At 39.9% G+C, this 20,323-nt stretch overlaps 1 protein-coding gene across 6 annotated transcripts in view; it reads right to left on the bottom strand.

Moving 5' to 3' along the window:
- Positions 1-431: 431 nt before the first annotated feature.
- Positions 432-20,323, bottom strand: part of LOC104603202 (uncharacterized) — a 29,541-nt gene continuing 9,649 nt past the window's right edge. For all 6 annotated transcript variants that reach the window (XR_016079828.1, XR_736176.3, XM_010267176.3 and 3 more), the window contains one exon: positions 432-1,180. Coding sequence is in view for 4 of the 6 variants with exons in the window: in XM_010267176.3 (XP_010265478.1) it covers positions 1,162-1,180 (19 nt within the window). In the remaining 2 variants the exon portion in view is untranslated. The remainder of the gene's footprint in view (positions 1,181-20,323) is intronic.

The raw sequence follows: 20,323 nt of genomic DNA, 5'->3' as shown, positions 1-20,323 counted from the left end.
AACAACGTTTACGACCGTAAAAGCACGACACATCATTCTTTTGTGCTCCTTAAAATTATAGCTCAGATAAGAAGTAAAATATTTTCCATCCCTTATATGTTAGAAAAAACAGATTCATAATGCATCTAAATGAGAAGTTCTAGAACCACAAATTCTTCTTACAAAAAAAAAAGAAAAAAAAAACACAAATTCAGAGAACAGAGGCTCAAAATACAGTTAGGCTTTCGAATGTTGAAACAATCGATGTTGAATGCAGGTGCTTTAAACATCATCATGGTTCATAGATCAACTACATTGTTAGGGCTATTCTTGAAAAATTAAAACGACAATGTACATGATTTACCAGATATACGGTGTAGACGGCATTCAGTATGGCTAGCATTGTTCTTGGTAATGTACAACCGTTTCCTACCCTGATTGCCCTGTATCACTAAAGTTCCGAAATTCAATTCTCTGTAGAAACATTAGATAACGATTCACTATCCAGGAGGTTCATACATGACGGTGGGCCTGCCATTCCCACTATCAAAATTTCTAACAACCATATTCATCTACTTCAGAATAAAATGACACTTCGAGTAGTCCCACTCTGGAATTCTACAGACTCTTTGATCATTTGGAAATCATCAATAGTAATTCACTGTCCAGAAGGGGTATATAAACTTTTTTTTTTGAAAAGGGTGAGGCGTGCTTGATTGAAAAAACAGAAAAAAAAGGTATACAAGGTGTATACGCTAGTAGCCCCTGCCAAACCACAACACTAACTCAGGCTCCCATCTCCCACAAAACGAAAAAGACCGGCCTAGGACAGGCCTACTGCCTACCTTTCCTGATTCTTACCATATTTTCTAACATGACCCAGAAATCAGTAACAGTGGAACCAGGGATCTACCTTGTATTGCCATTCAATCACAGATGGTGATGCCTTTATAGATGACTGTATAAATTGCATAAGAACTGTTAAAAATAGATAACGGAGTTTAATCACACAAAACTGAATCAAAACCATCAACCTTTTTATACATTGAAAGGCTGCTCCCAAGCATGAAGGAGATGTCATGCATTTGTGACATCAACATCTCTAAATTGGAGTCAGTTTGTCTTTGACTGCATTCTTGCATTGACATTATCACCATTGGCGCTGATTCATTGGCATCCTTCTCAGTTTGACTGTCCACACCTGCAACCGTAATGTACATGAAAGAAGATATAAGAGAGGGTAGTTCATAAGGGGTGTTGTTGTCTTGGGTTAGGAGACAAGACTCATAGTTGAGGAACTGAAGTCTGTTAAACATCAGGAATTGCCAACATGTACTCAGAGGATGAAAGCTTACCATCTGATGGGCCTCATTTAATAGAGGGTCCATGCCAAAAATAAGCATGAATTTATGAAATTCTAACCAAATCTTAAGCTGATTTTCAACTCGGTACATCTTGGCAGAACCAATTATATGGTGGTACAGATCTTACTTATGAGATCGGTGGCAAGTTATGGAGACCCAGAGGGCTTTACAGGTCCTGTGGCCCTAGGGACAAGTTTTTCTGTCCACAGTTCATAGAATTATAATGAATTCAAGTTCTTGTTTGAGAATGCAACTGAAACATTGATTTCAAATGACCAAGAAATCCAATTAACTCGTAGAACTAAAGAAGCATTCAAATATTTAATCATCCTTGAATATCATTTTATAAAAATAAGAGAAGAAAATTGTTACAAGGTAACAAAGTTGTGAATCTTATGGGAAAGAGCAACCCCATCTATTCTATCTCTTCCCGGTTGAAGATGATGATAACCTCTAGAAACAGCTGGATGTTCCAAGTGAAAATACTTCAATCAGATAGCTGATCCAACATTATCCTACATTGACAGATCCTAGTGCTGGTGCACCTCATCAATTCTCCTATTTTACTTACTTGCAACTGTGAAATATTTGGAATACACTGAAGGTTAATGGGTGTAATTTTGAGTGAAATGATCCATGCAGCCTTCAGCAGTGGAAGAGAGGCAAACCAGTGATCTAAAAGGCACACCTAGGTGAACAGGCGAGCCCCTTTGAAAAGGCGCACACCTAGTGTGCCTGGTGCACTTTGCACCTCATCTCAGGCTTGCGCCTTTGTTAATTCTTGTAAAATTAGGAATAAAATATGTTTAACATCATATTACCTATTTGATTCTGTATGATATATTTGATTTTGTTGTTTGCATTTTCACTTTGAATATGTTTTATATGTTATGGTTCTGTATTTTAATCTGAGATAATAAGATTTCTAAAATATTTAGTTTAAAATTAAAACTTCTATTTTTAATTAATATTGTTTTAATATTTTCTTATTTTATTTTGATTTTTTACATTATTTTGCATTTTTTTGATTATTTTAAATTGTGTCTTGCTTCAAAAAGGTGCATGCCTCCCCTTGTGCCTTGCATCTTGGGCACAAAATGCCCTTTGTGCTTTTTTGCCCCTTGCGTTTTAAAACACTGATGCAAACCATGGACAGCTCAGTCCTACTGGAGAGTGTTCAGCTTCAGTAGAGATTCCATTCCTCCTTCACAGGGTCTTAAACTGTCTTTCTAAGTAGGTTCTCCTGATTGTGATTAGTTGGATATCTAGCACCCTGCAGAGTTGTAAGGCTGACCAATTTGGTTGGAAATCTAAGATTCTGTCTCAAAAACTTGTTGGGAGTATAGGCCAATGTACCGAGTTGGGATATTCTGTCAACAAAACACGCTCCAACCCTCTACCAACTTGATCTAACACCACACTTCTCACCAAGAGACTGGGACCCACCACAAAAGTTGGACCCACCATGAATAAGATGTGTGGTGTGAGATCAAGTTGGTAGAGGGTTAGAATGTGTTTTGTTGGCAGGTGATCCAGACTCCAATTTGTGCTGGGGTTCACCTGCACAGGGAACATGTGTCCTGGGGTTCACCTGCACAGGGAACATGTGCTGGGGTTCACCTGCACAGGTGATCCAGACTCTCTATTATCTGTCCTGGGGTTCAACAGTTAGACAGGGAACATGTTTCCATTTCAGTTTTATACTTAATAGATGCTTTTTCTGCCATAATGAAGTAATAATTTGTATGGGAGTCTAGTTGATTGGGAGAATTTACTTATTTCCTCTCTTCATCAAGCAGTTCTTTCTCTCTAAATGTGATCACTTCTCCCTTCTTTCTCCTTTCTTTTATGATCAGCATGTTCATGGTATCGGAGAAGAAATAGTGATTCGTTCATTGACCATCTACTCCATGTGATCACTTATTTCCTCTCTTCATCAAGCAGTTCTCTCTCTAAATGTGATCACTTCTCCCTTCTTTCTCCTTTCTTTTATGATCAGCATGTTCATGGTATCGGAGAAGAAATAGTGATTCGTTCATTGACCATCTACTCCATGTTCTTTTCTTTCAGACTTTTGGGATATTGATATGTGATTTAGTGATCTGGTTTTATTAATCTGGTTGTTTCTCACTATTTCTCCATGTGTTTTTCTTATTATCACTTAGTGATGTGATGATAGGCTAATATATTAAATACCCTTTCAAATATAAAGAAGGGTCAAGCAGGAAATGTGAAAAAATGCTATGTGTGACTAGAAATAGGTGAATATGCAGTCAGTGATTTGCACGACTGTTGTTCAATAGATTCTACAATCAGTTATATGGCCTATGATCATTAATGGTGTTGTTTACGAGTCTTTGGAATACACAACTCCACTTGAACAGACTAGTGAGTGGTGTTTTTTCTGATTTTTTACCTATTCAAATATTAAAAGGAAGTGATTATGGAAAAAGGAAAAGAAGAGCTAATATTTGACTGAGAAACCAGAACCTGGAAGCTCTGCTTATGCTGATTAGGTACAAGATGTGTAAATTAAAACTTGTGGAATCCTATGGAACCAAAAACCTATAGCAGTTGGATGTTCTTAGTACTACTGCGAAGCAGATATTGGATCATGTGAAATGTACTCTAAGAGTAATAATGTTATTTGTATTTATTAGTTGTTTCAGTCATTTTTTACACTAGAGTAGGGAGATAAGACAATTGAAGTCTAATATATTGGGGTTATGTGAAGAGCTTAATATATGCGAACCAATTTTGTTTGATGTGAAAGTCATGAAACAACAATAGGGTTATTTTTATGTGGTAGAATTCTTCTCAGGTATTAAAGGAATTTGTTTTTGTACTTTGATGATTTTGTTTTTTGGTAGTAAAATAAAAATTTTACAAATAAAAAAAAAAGATAATACAGGAAGGTAACCAGTGGTGCACCCCCTTCATTTCCATCTGCATCAACAACAAAGCTTCTCAACTCATCTTTGTAGTCTATTAGCCTTTCCTTATGTTGAGAGTGATTACCCAAAGATGTTATGGTCTTTTCTTATCCTTTTGTATTTGGGCACCCAAGCAACGTTTTTTTTTTTTTTTGTAATTTTTCCTCATAACATAAATATCAAGTTTGAGTGTGTGAACAGTAACATACACACCTCTCATTTGTAAGACTCTTATCTCTTCTCTTCTTCTCCTTCACTCTATCAACAAACCCTAAGGTTGACAGCTTGGTATCAGAGTGGCTAGAGACTCTTGGGAAGATCTTCTACTGATCTTCTCCTGAGGGATGACCTGCCAATGTCAGACTACTGCTAGATGACATCAGTAGTCTGTACAGGTGACGACGAAAGTCTCTAAATCTTTTGGTTTGTTTTCTCCTGATTTTATAAGTTTTTTGGTATGAAATCTTGCAGCTGTTTGAAGCTTCTATGATTTGTTATGGTTTTTTTATGTGAAAATTTGTAGAAATTCCTGATTTGATGTTGAGCCTTGTTTAGCATGTTTAATGGAGTTTTCGATTTACGTTTTGGGAGTGATGGGAAGTGGTTCCGTATCTTTCTAAACCTTGAAGAATTTTTGCGAGATTTTCTTCTCCCTCTATATTCCTCCCAACCAGCTTTTTGGCCTGCTTTTGTCTCTTAACCATGTGGTGACCTGCTTTTTGTTCTTTTTCGAACCTAGTGATTGGAATAAGGGATCCACCCCCGAACCCCCAACCAAGCCCCTCGAGGCAAGCATCTACAAAAGTCCATGTTAGGGACCCCCCCCCCAACAGCTAGTTTTTGCTTTTTTTTGGGCCAGGGGGGTTATAGAAATACCCCTCCCCCCTAACAGCTATATAAGGGGGTATTTATGTATTTTGGCTTTGGGGAGAGAAAACATGACAATAATTCCCCCTAACAGTTATATAACAACTAGTTTAGGGGGCATTTGGGTAAAAGTGATTAATGGCATTATAATGACCAAAATACCCTTCCCAACAACTAAAAATGACTAATCTTCAGGGTACTTTTTGTAATTAAATTATTTTTAATTCCTATAAATACCCCTATCCTCCACCATTCTCATCACACCAATTTTCATACTCTCTTATACACACTCTCACACTCTATCTCTACTCTCTAATTCTTAACTTTATTCAAATTTCAACGAGAAGGCTTGCTCAAGTATCTCAAGTTAGCAATTTGGGAGGCATGGAGGCTTCAACATTTGAAATCAAGTTGAGATTCCAAACCAGAAATTTGGGTAAGTTGCAATTAAATTAATTTTTATTTTTTAGAATTAAAAAAAATGGCCGACTCCTCCTCCCGAAACCAATTCCCTAACATGTTCAATGTCAATCATGTTCAGTCGTAGTATGATAGTGTCAACACTGATATGGATGCTACTAATGTTATTGGAGTTCCCACCCCTAGTACTGCTACTAGAAGAAAGAAAAAGAAGGGTAGTAAGTTGACTAGTCTGATTTGGAAAATATTTAGTAGAAGAAGTTGAGGGGAAAGGAAAAAGAGCCATTTGCCGTAAATGTAGGAGTGACTATATAGTAGCAAGGGTGGTACTAGCCACTTGGGCATACATGTTCTCCCATGAGAAAAGTGAAGAATAAGGGAAAGAAACATCACAAGCACAAATTGGGTGTGGGTCATTAAATATTATTCTCAAGAAAAAATGAGGTCACAAGCATATGCTCTTCCATTAAGGGTCGTTAAATATTTTCAAAAAAAAAAAAGAGGCAAGAGTTAGCAAAGTATATCGTACATGCTGAACAACCATTTTTATTAGCTGAAGATACTAAGCTTGAAAGTTTTTTACGACATTCTTTAAATCCACAATTTAAAAATGTTTCTAGAAATACTACTAGATCAGATGTTTTAATTTTTTTTATTAATATAAACAAAATTTAATTTCAATTTTATCAAATCTTACATCTAGAGTTGCAAGTACTTTATGATATTTGGACCTCAAAATATAATATAGTTACATTTATGTTACTTATTGATGAAAATTGGCTTTTACAAAAAAAAGAATTTTAAGTTTTACTAGGCTTGAATGGTTACAAAAAAAGAATTTTGTTTCCTTGTAAATTGGGCAACTCTTAAGTAAAAACAATTGTAAACTTACTTAAATTTATAAATAAAGTTTATTTTCTGATAAAAATGCCCTTGTCTGTTAGCTTTCTAGTAATGATCACATTGAAGAACATTTATTAATTTTAATGGCTTCAATCATCCATAAAATCATTGAAAGGACCACTACAGCACCACTGATATGCCCACCACTGGGCTTGCTCTGCTCTTCTACTTGGAGAATAGGAATCAAATGAGAACATGCAAAAACAAAAAAACAAAAAAAAGAATGGAAAGTGGCTTCACTTTGGTTGAGGGGGGAAAAAAGAGCCTTGGTCTTCTTCGGAAATATATACAGTTAAAGAGAAAATAAAAGGGAAGGGACAAAATAATTCATAGTGGCACTTATGCAACTGAAATTGCAAAGCCAACCATGGGCTCCTCTATAGAAATGGAAAAATGGAAGAACATGTTAAGGCTATAATACATTGATTTCTGCCCTTCTAATTCACTTAAAGGAACTGTATATTTGGTTTTATCTCTGAAAATTGGCATATTTGTTGAAAAAATAGAAAAATGAAACAAAACAAATAAAAATGACAATACTTGTTCTTTTCTTGTTAGAAAAGTTCCCTAGTAAAATTTGGTAGAGAACATACATTTGGGTGGAGAGCTTTGCATCCTAGACAGTCTGGAGAGAGAAAAAAATCCACAATAAAAACTGTCTCCAGTGGTCAATGGTCAATAAAGAAATGACAAGATCTTTTATGGAAGTAATTTTCTTCATGTTGGGTTCAAGTCCCTTCTCCCACCATTTCTGAGATTGGCCAATTATAAGGCTCATCTGAAATTCCACTAAACTAAAATAGAAAATATACACTATATTTGACAGATTGGGGGAGGGGGATTGGGAAGAAAAGAACCAACAAAAACTTGTTCTCTAATACTTTGATTAGTAGAAATCATAGATTGCAGTTTTAGATAAATTCCTTGTGAAGAGAAAGAAGAAGGTGAAGAGTTTCAGCAGTAGAGAAGAAAAGGAGTGGGATGTCAACTAGAATTGAATTAGTTTTGGCCGCCAACCCCTCTTTGTATTATATACTCAACTTAAAAGAATAAGAGATTGCAAGAATGCCCTTAGTAGGGCGGCTACTTAAGTAGCTGAACAGTCACAACTTAAAAGACATAAACTAATGGGTCTAAAGCCCAACAACTTCCTAACTTAACAACTTAAAAATAAGAAATAAACAACTGGGCCCAATAACTAGAAATTGGCCCAACTTAAGACTCCCCCTCAAGTTAGGAGCAAGTGTCACACATTCCCAACTTGTGTAGATCATGCTCCAGCTTGTTCCTTGCAACACCTTTTGTAAGAACATCAGCAAACTGCAAATCAGAAGAAATGTATGGGAGACAAACTTCCCTAGAAGTCACCCTTTCTCTGATGAAGTGTCTATCCACTTCAATGTGCTTTGTCCGGTCATGCTGAACTGGGTTATGGGCAATGTTAATTGCTTCCTGATTATCACAGTACGACATCATAGGTTCTTCTGCCTTTACACCAATCTCTCCTAACAAGAAATGGATCTAGAGAAATTCTAAAACTCCATGTGCCATGGCCCTATATTCAGCTTCTGCACTTGATCTTGCCACCACTATCTGTTTCTTACTTTTCCACAAGACTAGGTTACCCCCAACACGGGTGTAGACTCTTGAAGTAGATCTCCTGTCATCAAGGCATCCTGCCCAATCAGCATCTGTATAAGTCTCTAGCTTCAACTATCCATGATCAGCAAACAATATGCCTCTGCCCGGGTGTCCCTTCAAATAAGCAAGAATCATGTCAACAGTCTCCCAATGCTGGACTCGTGCAGCATGCATGTATTGACTTACACACTCACTGCATAGGAGATGCCTGGTCTTGTCATACACAAATATAGCAGCCGCTCCACAAGTCTCCGATATCTCCCAATGTCCTTTACCAGCTCATCTTTTGATGCATTAATTCTGTGATTTTGATCAATAGGAGTACTGATTGCCTTTGTTCCAAGCTTCCCTGTTTCTTGTAGAAGATCCAAAACATAGTTCCTCTGTGAAATAAAAATTCCGTGTTTTGATCTTGCAACTTCAATGCCTAATAAGTACCTAATGTTGGACAGTTTTGTATGCCCTTAGCTTCAATCAGAATGATGTACATTATGAGTTTATTGTAAATGAAATAAAAGTACATATTTGATTCATGTTCCCTTGGTATGTTTCTGTGTAATACCCTTAAACTAGACACTTGATGAGACTCGTGTTAGTTTAGAATGTTCACAGCCAGTGGGTCGGTCTGGGGAGACCTATCCTGATAAGGCTGACACTGATGTGCCACCAAGTCGGTTGGGGTGGCCTGTCTCAGCCGCCGGGGTGAGACCCTAGGCACATGTAGTGTAGGATCAATTGAATCTTTGAACTGGACCAGATTTCCAGTATTGCCCTGGACCTTGGAGATTAATGGGCAAAACTAAAAAGTTACACCCGATCCCTAGACTCGATTATGATACTACACTAGGTGTCGGATTGGGCTGTCTTTGATGTACCAATCAGTGAGATCCTTAGCGGGGGTCAAAACTTGGGTATGTTGGGACAGTCTGAGAATTCATCTGAGTGGGTGATCATAGTGACAAGATCAGCCCCTTTGTCGGACAAAGGTAATGATCGGGGATGCACTCTCTCTGATGGAAACCAAGACTGCCGGCAGCCGATTTCAATCGTTGAGATTTGTCTTGCAAAATATATTTTATATGAGATATAAAAGTATATATACATTATAGTTTCTAAAATGTTTGCAAAAATGTTTTAATTCCCAGGATCCATATAAGAAGAGGGTGCAGCATTGTTCCTTGCAACCGAGGGAGAGGTCCTCTCTTGTCAGGCAGTGTTTGATCATTATGGGCTGAGAGGTTGAGTGTAAGACCATAGAGGGTAATACCTGATGGGCTAATCTTGCATCTGCCCACAGTCCCTGGGTGTTACAAGGTGGCTTGGCCTAGGGACCACTTAAGGTAAGTGTTGGGCCCATAGAGCCCATGTGATGGGTTTCAGGGGGTGCACTGTCCATAGCAGTGTATTCGGCTAGGCCTTGTAACAAAGGCTGGGCCGAACCCATGTGGCTGATGTGTAGATCAATGTTTGGGTCCCACGCCATACAAGGAAGCCCAACTGGGCAGCAATTTGGAAGGCTAAGTGAGCACATAACATTAACGGGCTTGAAGCTCATTTCGAACTGGGCTGATTTGATCAGTTTAAATGAGGGGCGGATCTAAGATTAAATCAGTTGATAGGATTGGGCCTTAAGCCTATCCACTCAGAGAGTCCAAGATCTAAATAAGATTTAGATCTAGGAGCCTCCTAATAGGATTAGGAGAGGACTGATCTAATCTACAGATAAGATAAGGGTTCATCCTTATCACCTAAAGGGAGGTCTGATCCAAATGTGATTTGGATCAGCAACTCCTAATTGGATTAGGAGTTGATCCTTTAGGGTTACAAGAAAAAGAAGGGGCGGCAGCCTTTAGACAACAGAACAACACATCAAGATCTCAAGTCTTCAGAGCTGAAATCACAGAAGAAAGATTTTTGCAATCTCTGCGAAATTCTTTCTTGCCGCCTCCTTCCTGTCGCCGCCAGACCTCCAATTCGATCTCCAACTTTGTAGGAGAGATCAAGATTCGATCTTGATATCAGCCGTTTGTGAAAGGACTGATTGGAAGCAGTGCTCACGTGCCATCCAGCTATTCTTGCAAAGGATCAGGTTCTTGGAGAACGCTACTGATTCTGCTCCATCCTGCACTGCGCCATCTTCAGTGGGAGCGGTCTTTGGATCCTTCCTTGGGCGTGAACACCTCCATTGAGAGATAATATTTCTCTATATCAGGTATACCTCTCTCCCATTCCTTTTGGTTCATATCTGGTTTAGTTTATGGTTCAAGATTGATTTTTGAAAATATGATTTTCTAAATAGGGAATGCGATTCTCAATTGAAGGGAGAGAAAAAGTTTTGAAATTAGCCCACCTTATTCCACAAGATTTGGGCCTCCATACGATGGATCTCTCATCCCTTCACCTAAGCTCTCCAAGATCCTTAATTTCAAATTCTCTGTGTAGATTCTTCTTCAAACTATCAATCTCACTTAGGTCATTTCTTGTGACAACAATATCATCAACATAAACAATTAGAACTGACACCAAGGGTCCCCTCTGCTTCACAAACAAGGTATGGTCAGATTGAGTCTGAGTGTAGCCAAAAGCAACCAAGGCCTTCCTGAACCTGTCAAACCATGCTCTAGGAGACTGCTCTAAACCATAAAGTGACTTCTTAAGTTTGCATACCTTTACCTTTTCAGCATCACTGTAGAAACCAACAGGTAGATCCATATACACTTCCTCTTGTAGATCTCCATTTAGAAAAGCATTCTTCACATCAAGTTGAAACAGGGGCCAAGAGTATGTCGCAGCAAGAGAAAGAAGTATCCGAACAGAAGTCATCTTTGCAACTGGTGCAAAGGTCTCTAAGTAATCAACGCCATAGGTCTGTGTGTACCCTTTTGCAACAAGTCTGGCCTTATACCTTTCTATACTCCCATCTGCCTTATATTTGACTGTGTAAACCCATCTACAACCAACAGTTTCCTTGCCCTCTAGTAGATCCACAATCTCCCATATCTGATTCTTAATTAAGGCTTCCATCTCATTCTGCATTGTTGTCTTCCACTCAGGTTTGGAGAGAGCCTCACTGACACCCTTGGGTATAGACACAGAGTCAAGAGAGGAAAGGAAAGCACGGTAGGAAGGAGAAAGTCCACTGTAGGATAGATACTATGAAATACAATGAGCAGTACACTTTCTCTTCCCTTTTCTGAGAGCAATAGGAAGGTCCAGATTATCTGTAATGGGATTAGTAGAAACAATGAGAACTAAAACAGTAGAGGGATCAAGAAGAATACCTGAACCTGTGTCAGCTGAATCTGGAGTCTCCAAGGAACCGACAGGAAGTGATGTGAGTTCTGTTGCAGTGGAATCAACCTTCCTGTGCAGTCTCTGTCGTGAGTAACGCTAAGAAGCAAGACGCAAGGGAGGTGGTAAGGTAGGTGACATAGGAAGATAAGACATAGGAACTAGAACTGGAAGAGGGATAGACTGCTCACTCACTTCCCCAAAACACTCCCCCTAAGAAGGATTCTTAGATAAGAAAGATGTGAACTCAAAAAATGTGACATCCATAGTAACATACCGACTCCTAGAGACTAAATCATAGCAGCAGTACCCTTTCTGATTTTCTATATATCCAAGGAAGATACACTTCTTTGCCTTTGGATCAAGTTTCGAAAGATGAGGACCAAGAATATGTGCAAAGCAAACACACCCAAACACCCTGAGAGGAATATGGAACATCTCCCCCTCAAGAAAAAGGAGATTGAATGGGGTGTTGAATCCAAGTATACAAGAGGGCACCCTGTTAATCAAAAAGACTGTTGTGAGAACTGCATCACCGAACTGGAACTGTAGATGTGATCATCATGCTTCTTGCAATCTCAACAATGTGTCTGTTCTTCCTCTCTGCAACACCATTCTGCTGTTGACTGTAGGAACAACTGCTCTGATAGACAACACCATATTCTAACAAATACGAAGCAAGGTGTTTTTCAAAATATTCCCTAGCATTGTATGATTTGAACACCTTTATTCGTATCCCAAACTGTGTTAGCACCATCTAATGAAATTGCCTTACCAAGGATGGTACCTCATATCGGGATCTCATTAAGTAAATCCAAGAATATTGAGAATAATCATCGATAAATAAGAGAAAATATTGATAACCACCTATAGAAGGAACATGATAAGGTCCCCACACATTAGAATGAATAACATCAAAAGGAGATGAACACATTTTATTACTAGCTTTAAAGGAATGTCTACAATGTTTTCCAAGTTGACAACCTTCACACTCCAGACTTGACAAATTAACAGACTCAAAAAGCTTTGGAAACAAGAAACTCAAGGAAGAAAAAGACAAACGACCCAAATGATTATGCTAAAGCATAATCTGACTCATAGTGGATCTACCAGAAGGGAAGAGCACTGTGGGATGCAAGCCAGGACTTGGGAATTAGTGGATCTACTAGAAGGGAAGAGCACTATGGGATGCAAGTGGGTGTTCACTATGAAGCATAAGGAGAATGGGTCCATTGAAAGATACAAGGCCAGACTAGTGGCGAAGGGGTTTACTCAAAAGGAAGGGATTGACTACAAAGAGACTTTTGCTCCAGTTGCAAAGCTCAACACAATCCGAGTTCTATTGTCATTAGCTGCAAACTTCTCATGGGAGCTATATCAGTTGGACGTGAAGAACGCTTTCCTAAATGGCGATCTACATGAAGAGGTATTCATGAATCCTCCACCAGGTTATGGTTTTGATGGGAAAGGGTGTAGACTGGGGAAAACATTATATGGTCTTAAGCAGTCCCCTCGAGCTTGGTTTGAGAAGCTCTGTGGGGCCATGAAGAAAGTGGGATACACTCAAAGTGGTGCAGATCATACTTTGTTCATAAGGAAACAGGATAGCAGACTTACGGCACTCATCGTCTAGTGGATGATATGGTGATTACAGGGAATGATTTGGAAGAGATAAAATGATTTAAGGAGTTCTTGGCATCTGAGTTTGAGATCAAAGACTTGGGCCATCTAAGATACTTCCTTGGAATTGAAGTTGCTAGGTCACAAGAGGGCATTTATATATGTTAATGGAAATACGTCATTGATCTTCTAGAGGAGACAGGTATGATGGGGAGTAGACCAACAGATACTCCAATAGAACAGAATCATTGTCCACAGGAATCAGTTGGAGAGGACTACCTTGATAAAGAGAGATACCAAAAACTGGTAGGGAAATTGATATATTTGTCTCTCACTCGACCAGATATTGCTTATGTCATACATGTTGTCAGCCAGTTCATGCACTCTCCAAAGATTCCTCATATGAGAGCAGCGAAAAGGATTCTTAGGTATTTGAAGACTTGCCCAGGAAAAGGAATTTTGTTCAAAAAACACAATAAAATTGAAATTGAAGTGTATACTGATGCAGATTGGACTGGTTCTGTTGGAGACAAGAAGTCTACTTCTGGGTATTGCACGTTCATTGGAGGGAATTTGGTTACATGGCGAAGTAAAAAGCAGAATGTGGTTGCTAGATCAAGTGCAGAGGCTGAATATTGAGCTATGGCTCATGGTGTTGCTGAACTGTTGTGGCTTAGGACCCTTCTTGGTGAGCTCGAGATAAGGGTCGAGTGTCCTCTCAGGCTGTATTGTGATAACAAGGCTTCCATCAACATTGCAAATAACCCAATGCAACATGATAGGACGAAGCATATTGAGATTGACCGACACTTCTTTAGAGAAAGGATAGTCTCGGGGGAACTCTGCATTCCTTATACTCCTTTTGAGATGCAGATTGCAGATGTGCTAACAAAAGGACTAGCTTCAATGAAATTCTTAGACTTACTTGGCAAGCTAAACATGACTGACATCCATGCTTAGCTTGAGGGGGAGTGTTGGTTCAATTGGTTTATTGTTTATGTTAGTCTTATTTATGTTTTAAGTTCTTGAGCTTATTATGAGCCTTAGTTATTGGGCCTAAACTTGTTTTATTCTTTTATGTCTAGGTGTCCCATCACTAATCAGGGGCATTCTAGTCCTTTCTTGTAACATTACATTGTGAATACTTATATAAGATTCTAGGGCCGGCTGAAGTGACTAAGCCGCCATTCTCAGATCTCCTTTCTTCTTCTTCGGCTGTTGTTCTCCAGCAAACACATGCTATGGTACGGGTTCCGTTTCAATCACAAGTGTGTATTCTCCGTTCAGACTCAGGGGGAGAATACACTGATGGAGATTTTTTTTATCCTATTTGAAGAATCATGAAATACAAGTGCAATGAAGTTGTCCAGATACTCCTCAGTAGAATGGTGTGGCCGAGCGCAAGAATGGACATATCCTTAGTGTTGTGAGGACATTATTGTAGGTGTCCCATACTCCACCTTTTTGGGTAGAGGCAATCACTACAGTTATGTTTTTTATCAACTATATTCCTTCCTCTGTTCTTGATAATATCTCTCCCTTTCAGAGGTTGTTTGGTTGTCCTCAAGATTATCTATGCTTCATGTTTTTGGATGTGTGTGCTTTGTTCATCTTCCCTATCGTGAACGCTCTAATGTCTGCTCAGTCTATCATGTGTGCCTTTGTGGGTTACAATCCTGACCACAAAGGATTTCTTTGTTATGATCCCTCTATTCATCGCATTCGTATATCACGTAATTTTGTTTTCCTTGAGCACATTTCCTTTTTTGATGGAATTGCTAGACTATCTACACTGTCTGTTTCTATTTTGCTAAACTTAAATTCACAGGATGCTCCACCTCCTTCTACTGAGAAGGACCTTCTCGTCTTCTCTCGCAAGCGGTTACGTGATCCAGCCCCTGCGCCTGCGGCTCTCCTTCCTTCCGGTTTAGATCAACATCTTACCACTTCTCCTGTAAGTGATACCTCTACTTCAGACACTCTTCATACTTCTGTTCCTCTTCATCGTTCTACTTGTATATCTAGACCTCCTGACCACTATGGTTTTCCTTTAAATCATAGCTCTTTGACTGCGGTCCTATCCTCCATAGGTGTTCCTAGCTCCTACCAGGAAGCTAATAGTATCCCTCATTGGAAGGAAGCCATGGATGCAAAGATTCATAATTTACATGAGAATGACACTTGGGACCTTGTGCCTGCTCCTCCAGATGCATCCATTGTTGGGAGCCATTGGGTTTACACATCAAGCTAAAATCTGATGGATCTCTTGACCGATACAAAGCACGTTTAGTTGCTCAGGAATATAGTTAGGAGTATGGTATCAACTATGAAGAAACCTTTGCTCCTATTGCAAAGATCACCACTTAGCTACAGTTAGTAGTGTATGCCGCTCAGTCTTGGACCATATGCCAGCTTGATGTGAAGAATGCCTTTCTTTATGGTCAATTGAAGGAGACGGTCTACATGAAGCCTCCTCTTGAATACTACACTGATCCTTCTTTAGTATGCCACTTCAAAAAATCTCTATATGCTCTAAAACAAGCTCCCCGGGCATGGTTTGAACGCATTCATGATGTTGTACTTGTTGGTTATAGCTAGAGTTCTTCTGATCACTCTCTTTGTTAGGCGACGGCCTCAGGGTATTACCATTCTCCTACTATATGTTGATGACATGTTGACTAGGAATTATTCTGAGGGCATTTGTGAATTGAAACTATTACTTCATAATTCCTTTCACATGAAGGACTTGGGCCCTCTCACCTATTTTCTGGGACTGGAAGTATATTGTAGTGATCGAGGGTATTTTGTTTGTTAGCAAAAGTATGCCTCTAACCTTGTTAAAATTGCTGGTCTTAATTATGAAAAGCATGTCAATACACCTATGTAGCTAAATCTTAAGCTATCTAAATCAGAAGGTCCATTACTTCCCGATGTTGCCTTGTACTGCCAGCTTGTGGAGTCCCTCATTTATCTCACTATGACTCGGCCTGATATTTCTCATGTTGTTCAGGTTATTAGTTAATTTGTTTCAACTCCTCGTCAGCGTCATATGTGATATGACTGTTATTCATCGCATCATTCGATATGTTAGGAGCGCAACTTCTCAGGGACTGTTCTTCTCCTACTTATCTCCTATTCAGTTGAGAACATATGCTGATGCGGATTAGGTTGGTTGTCCAGACACTCGTAGGTCCACTTCTGGGTGGTGTGTTTATATGGGTGATTCACTCATCTCTTGGAAGTGTAAAAAACAACAAACAGTCTCCAAGTCTTCCACTAAAGCAGAGTATAGGGCCATGCCTTCGGTTTGCAGTGAGATTGTTTGGTTACGATCTCTCTTTATGGATCTTGGCATTCAGCTTCCTACTATCTCTATGCAGACAATACGAGTGCTATCAAGATTGCATCTAATTCTGTCTTCCATGAGACCAAGCACATCAAGGTGGACTGCCACTTTATCTGAGATCTTTTCACTACTGGGTCTATATCATTTCCTCATGTAGCCTTAGACATGCAAATTGTTAATATCTTCACCAAAGCTATGACTAGAGTTTGACATCTCTTTCTTATAGACAAACTGATGCTTATGTCTAGGCATCAGTTTGAGGGGGAGTGTGGAGACTCTGTAACTTGATGTATCTTATTAGTATAGTCCCTGTTGTATATTACTTATACATCTTATTATTCTTTTCTCTTTCAGCCCTATATGGGCATTCTTGTAATTGTACATATCTTTTAACATATAAGATACTCTTTGAGGTGGGGGTCATATTCATTCTTGACACCTCTAAGATTATTCTTGTTCTTTTCTCTATTCGGCCAAGAGTGTTGACACTTGGACAAACTAAGGTCCAATACTTGGGCCATGTTATCTCAGGTGGAAGGGTACAAGCTGATTCAAAAAAAGATCAGGGGTATGGTGAATTGGGCCTTGCCTACTTCCTTGGAAGGGCTGAGAGGATTTCTGGGTTTAACCGGTTATTACCGCCAGTTTATTAAGGTTTATGGCCTCATAACTGAACCCTTTGAAGGGATAATCCTTATCTTATCTGCAGATCAGATCAGCTGTCTCCTAATCTAATTAGGAGGTTTTCAGATCTAAATCTTATTTAGATCTTGGACTCTCTGAGTGGATAGGGTCTAAGCCCAATCCTTTTAGCTGACCCACTTTAGAATTCGCCCCCTTTAGATGACTGATCAAATCAGCCCGGTTCGAAATGGGCATAAGGCCCATTTAAGGTTATGTACTCAAAAACCTTCCAAATTGCTGCCCAGTTGGGCTTCCTTGTATGGCGTGGGACCCAAGCATTGATCTACACATCAGCCACATAGGTTCAGCCCAGCCTTTGTTACAAGGCCTGGCCGAATGCACTGCTGAAGACAGTGTACCCCCTGAAACCCATCAAATGGGCTCTATGGGCCCAACACTTACACAAAGTGGTCCCTGGGCCAAGCCACCTTGTAACACCCAGGGACTGTGGGCAGATGCAAGATTAGCCCATCAGGTGTTATCCTCAATGGTCTTACACTTAACCTCTCAGCCCATAATGATCATACACTGCCCGACAAGAGAGGACCTCTCCCTCGGCTGCAAGGAACAGTGTTGCACTCTCCACTCATATGGATCCCGGGAATTAAAACCTTCTTGCAAACATTTTAGAAACCATATATATACTTTTATATCTTATATAAAATATATTTTGCAAAACAAATCTCAACGGTTGAAATCGGCTGCCGGCAGTCTTGGTTTCCATCAGAGAGAGTGCATCCTCGATCATTACCTTTGTCCGACAAAGGGGCTGATCCTGTCACTATGATCACCCACTCAGATGAATTCTCGGACTGTCCCAACATACCCAGGTTTTGACCCCCGCTAAGGATCTCACTGATTGGTACATCAAAGATAGCCCAATCCGACACCTAGTGCAGTATCATAATCGAGTCTAGGGGTCGGGTGTAACTTTCCAGTTTTGCCCATCAATCTCCAAGGTCCAGGGCAATATTGGAAATCTGGTCCAGTTCAAAGATTCAATTAATCCTACACTGTATGTGCCTAGGGTCTCACCCTGGCAGCTGAGACAGGCCACCCCAACCGACTTGGTGGCACCACAGTGTCAGCCTTGTCAGGATAGGTCTCCCTAGACCGACCCACTGGCTGTGAACATTCTAAACTAACACAAGTCTCATTAAGTGTCCAGTTTAAGGGTATTACACAGAAACATACCAAGGGAACATGAATCAAATATGTATCTTTATTCATTTACAATAAACTCATAAAGTACATCATTCTGATTGAAGCTAAGGGCATACAAAACTGTCTAACACCCTTACCTGACTACTTAAAAAGGGGGCTTTCCATTGGATTGAAGAAGCTGAACGGGCATTTAAAGTACTCAAAACTGCAGTAACTTTGCTACCCACCCTAGTGCTGCCTAATTTTTCCAAGGAATTTACTGTTGAAAATGATGCATCAGGGAGAGGAGTAGTTGTTGTGTTGATGCAGCAAGGCCAACCAGTAGCATATTTTAGTAAAGTGCTCTCTGCCCAAACACAACTCAAGTCTACTTACGAAAAGGAATTGATAGCAGTTACTTTGGCCTTCCAAAAATTGAGGGCCTATCTTCTTGGGCGGCACTTTGTGGTGAGGATTGATCACTGCAATCTAAAACACTTGTTGGAGCAATGGGTTCCAAGTCCAGAACAACAGAAATAGACTGCCAAATTATTGGGTTATGATTTCATGATTGAGTATAAACCAGGTCCTTCTAATTCCGTGGCTGGTGCTTTATCTAGGCCTGAAGAATTAAGCTATATGGGGGTCTCACACTTGCAGTTTCCCCTCATGGGTCAACTCAAACAAAAATCCCAATAGGATTTGGAATTGGCCCAGATTCGAGCCTAGTGGGCTCAAGATCCCAGCATTGTACCTAGCTATTCAGTGGATGGGTCTACTCTATTTTATAAGGGCCAGTTGGCGGTGGCCCAAAATTCAGACGTACTGAGAACATACCAGCAGCTGGCAGCTCATTTCTTCTGGCCCAAAATGAAGAAAATGGTTCAGATTTATGTAGCTTCTTGTGGAACTGCCAGTGCAGTAGGAAAACCAGTGGTTTTTGTGGTGGTGGACCGACTGAGTAAGTACACCCATTTTGTTGCATTACCTCACCCATATACTGCCAGTGCAGTAGCAACGGCATTCATGGATAATGTAGCAAAGTTGCATGGCACCCCTAACACCATAGTCACAGATCGAGATCCACTCTTCATGAGCAGATCCTGGGAAGCTTATTTCAAGTAACAAGGAGTTCTATTGTACAATTCTACTAGCTACCATCAACAAATGGATAGACAAACCGAGGTGATAAATCATTGCTTGAAAACCTACCTAAGGTGTTTTATTGGTGAGAATCCAAAACAGTGGACACATTGGTTGCCTTGGTCTGGATACTAGTTCAATGCCACTTTCCATGCCTCTACAGGAACCACTCCCTTCAAGTCTGTTTATGGACGGGAACCTCCTTCACTCTTACCTTATAAGAAGGGTTCCTCTGTTATCGCTGAAGTAGACCAGCAACTATCAGCTCGCAATGAATTGCTTCAATCCATCAAAAGGCACCTGCAACAACAGGCCCAGAAAAGAATGAAGTCAGCATATGACAAGAAGCATCGAGATGTGGAATACAAGCTAGGTGACATGGTGTTTCTTAAGCTACACCCTTACCGACAATCCTCTTTAGTTTGTCGGGCCTGGCGGAAATTATCACCCAGATACTTCAGTCTATTCAAGATCTTAGAGAGGATTGACCAAGTAGCCTACAAGCTGGTTTTACCTACATCTTCCAAGCTAAACCCAGTCTTTCATGTGTCTCTCTTGAAATCATGCATTTCTCCCTCTGCTGCTGTTAGTCCAACTTTACCTCAGTTCACTAATGATGGATAGCTGCTTGTTCAGCCTCATAAAACACTTCTGAAAAGTAGGTCAAGTCTGGCAGTCATAATACCATCAAGCTGAAGGGATGGGAGATCCATCAGATGGATGGCCGAACCGAGCAGGAAGGTTGGGCGAAATTTCAAAAAATTTATTTACTCACATCCGGGAATCCTATTCCCAATTTAGAAAAATGCACTTTCAAAGTTCGTTCTTGTTACCAAACCGGACCAAATTTGAAACCAAAATTAGGGAGGGATACACCTGATACGGAACCCATGCAAGAATGTTCCTGCCAACGTAGGTGTTCACGCCCAAAGAGTGTACCAAATCCTCCCTCCACTGAATATGACACAACTTGGGATTAGGCAGGATCA

Source organism: Nelumbo nucifera, chromosome 8, assembly GCF_055504915.1.
Source record: "Nelumbo nucifera cultivar China Antique chromosome 8, China Antique-T2T, whole genome shotgun sequence".
Lineage (NCBI taxonomy): Eukaryota > Viridiplantae > Streptophyta > Magnoliopsida > Proteales > Nelumbonaceae > Nelumbo > Nelumbo nucifera.
This window is presented reverse-complemented; position numbering and strand designations above follow the sequence as displayed.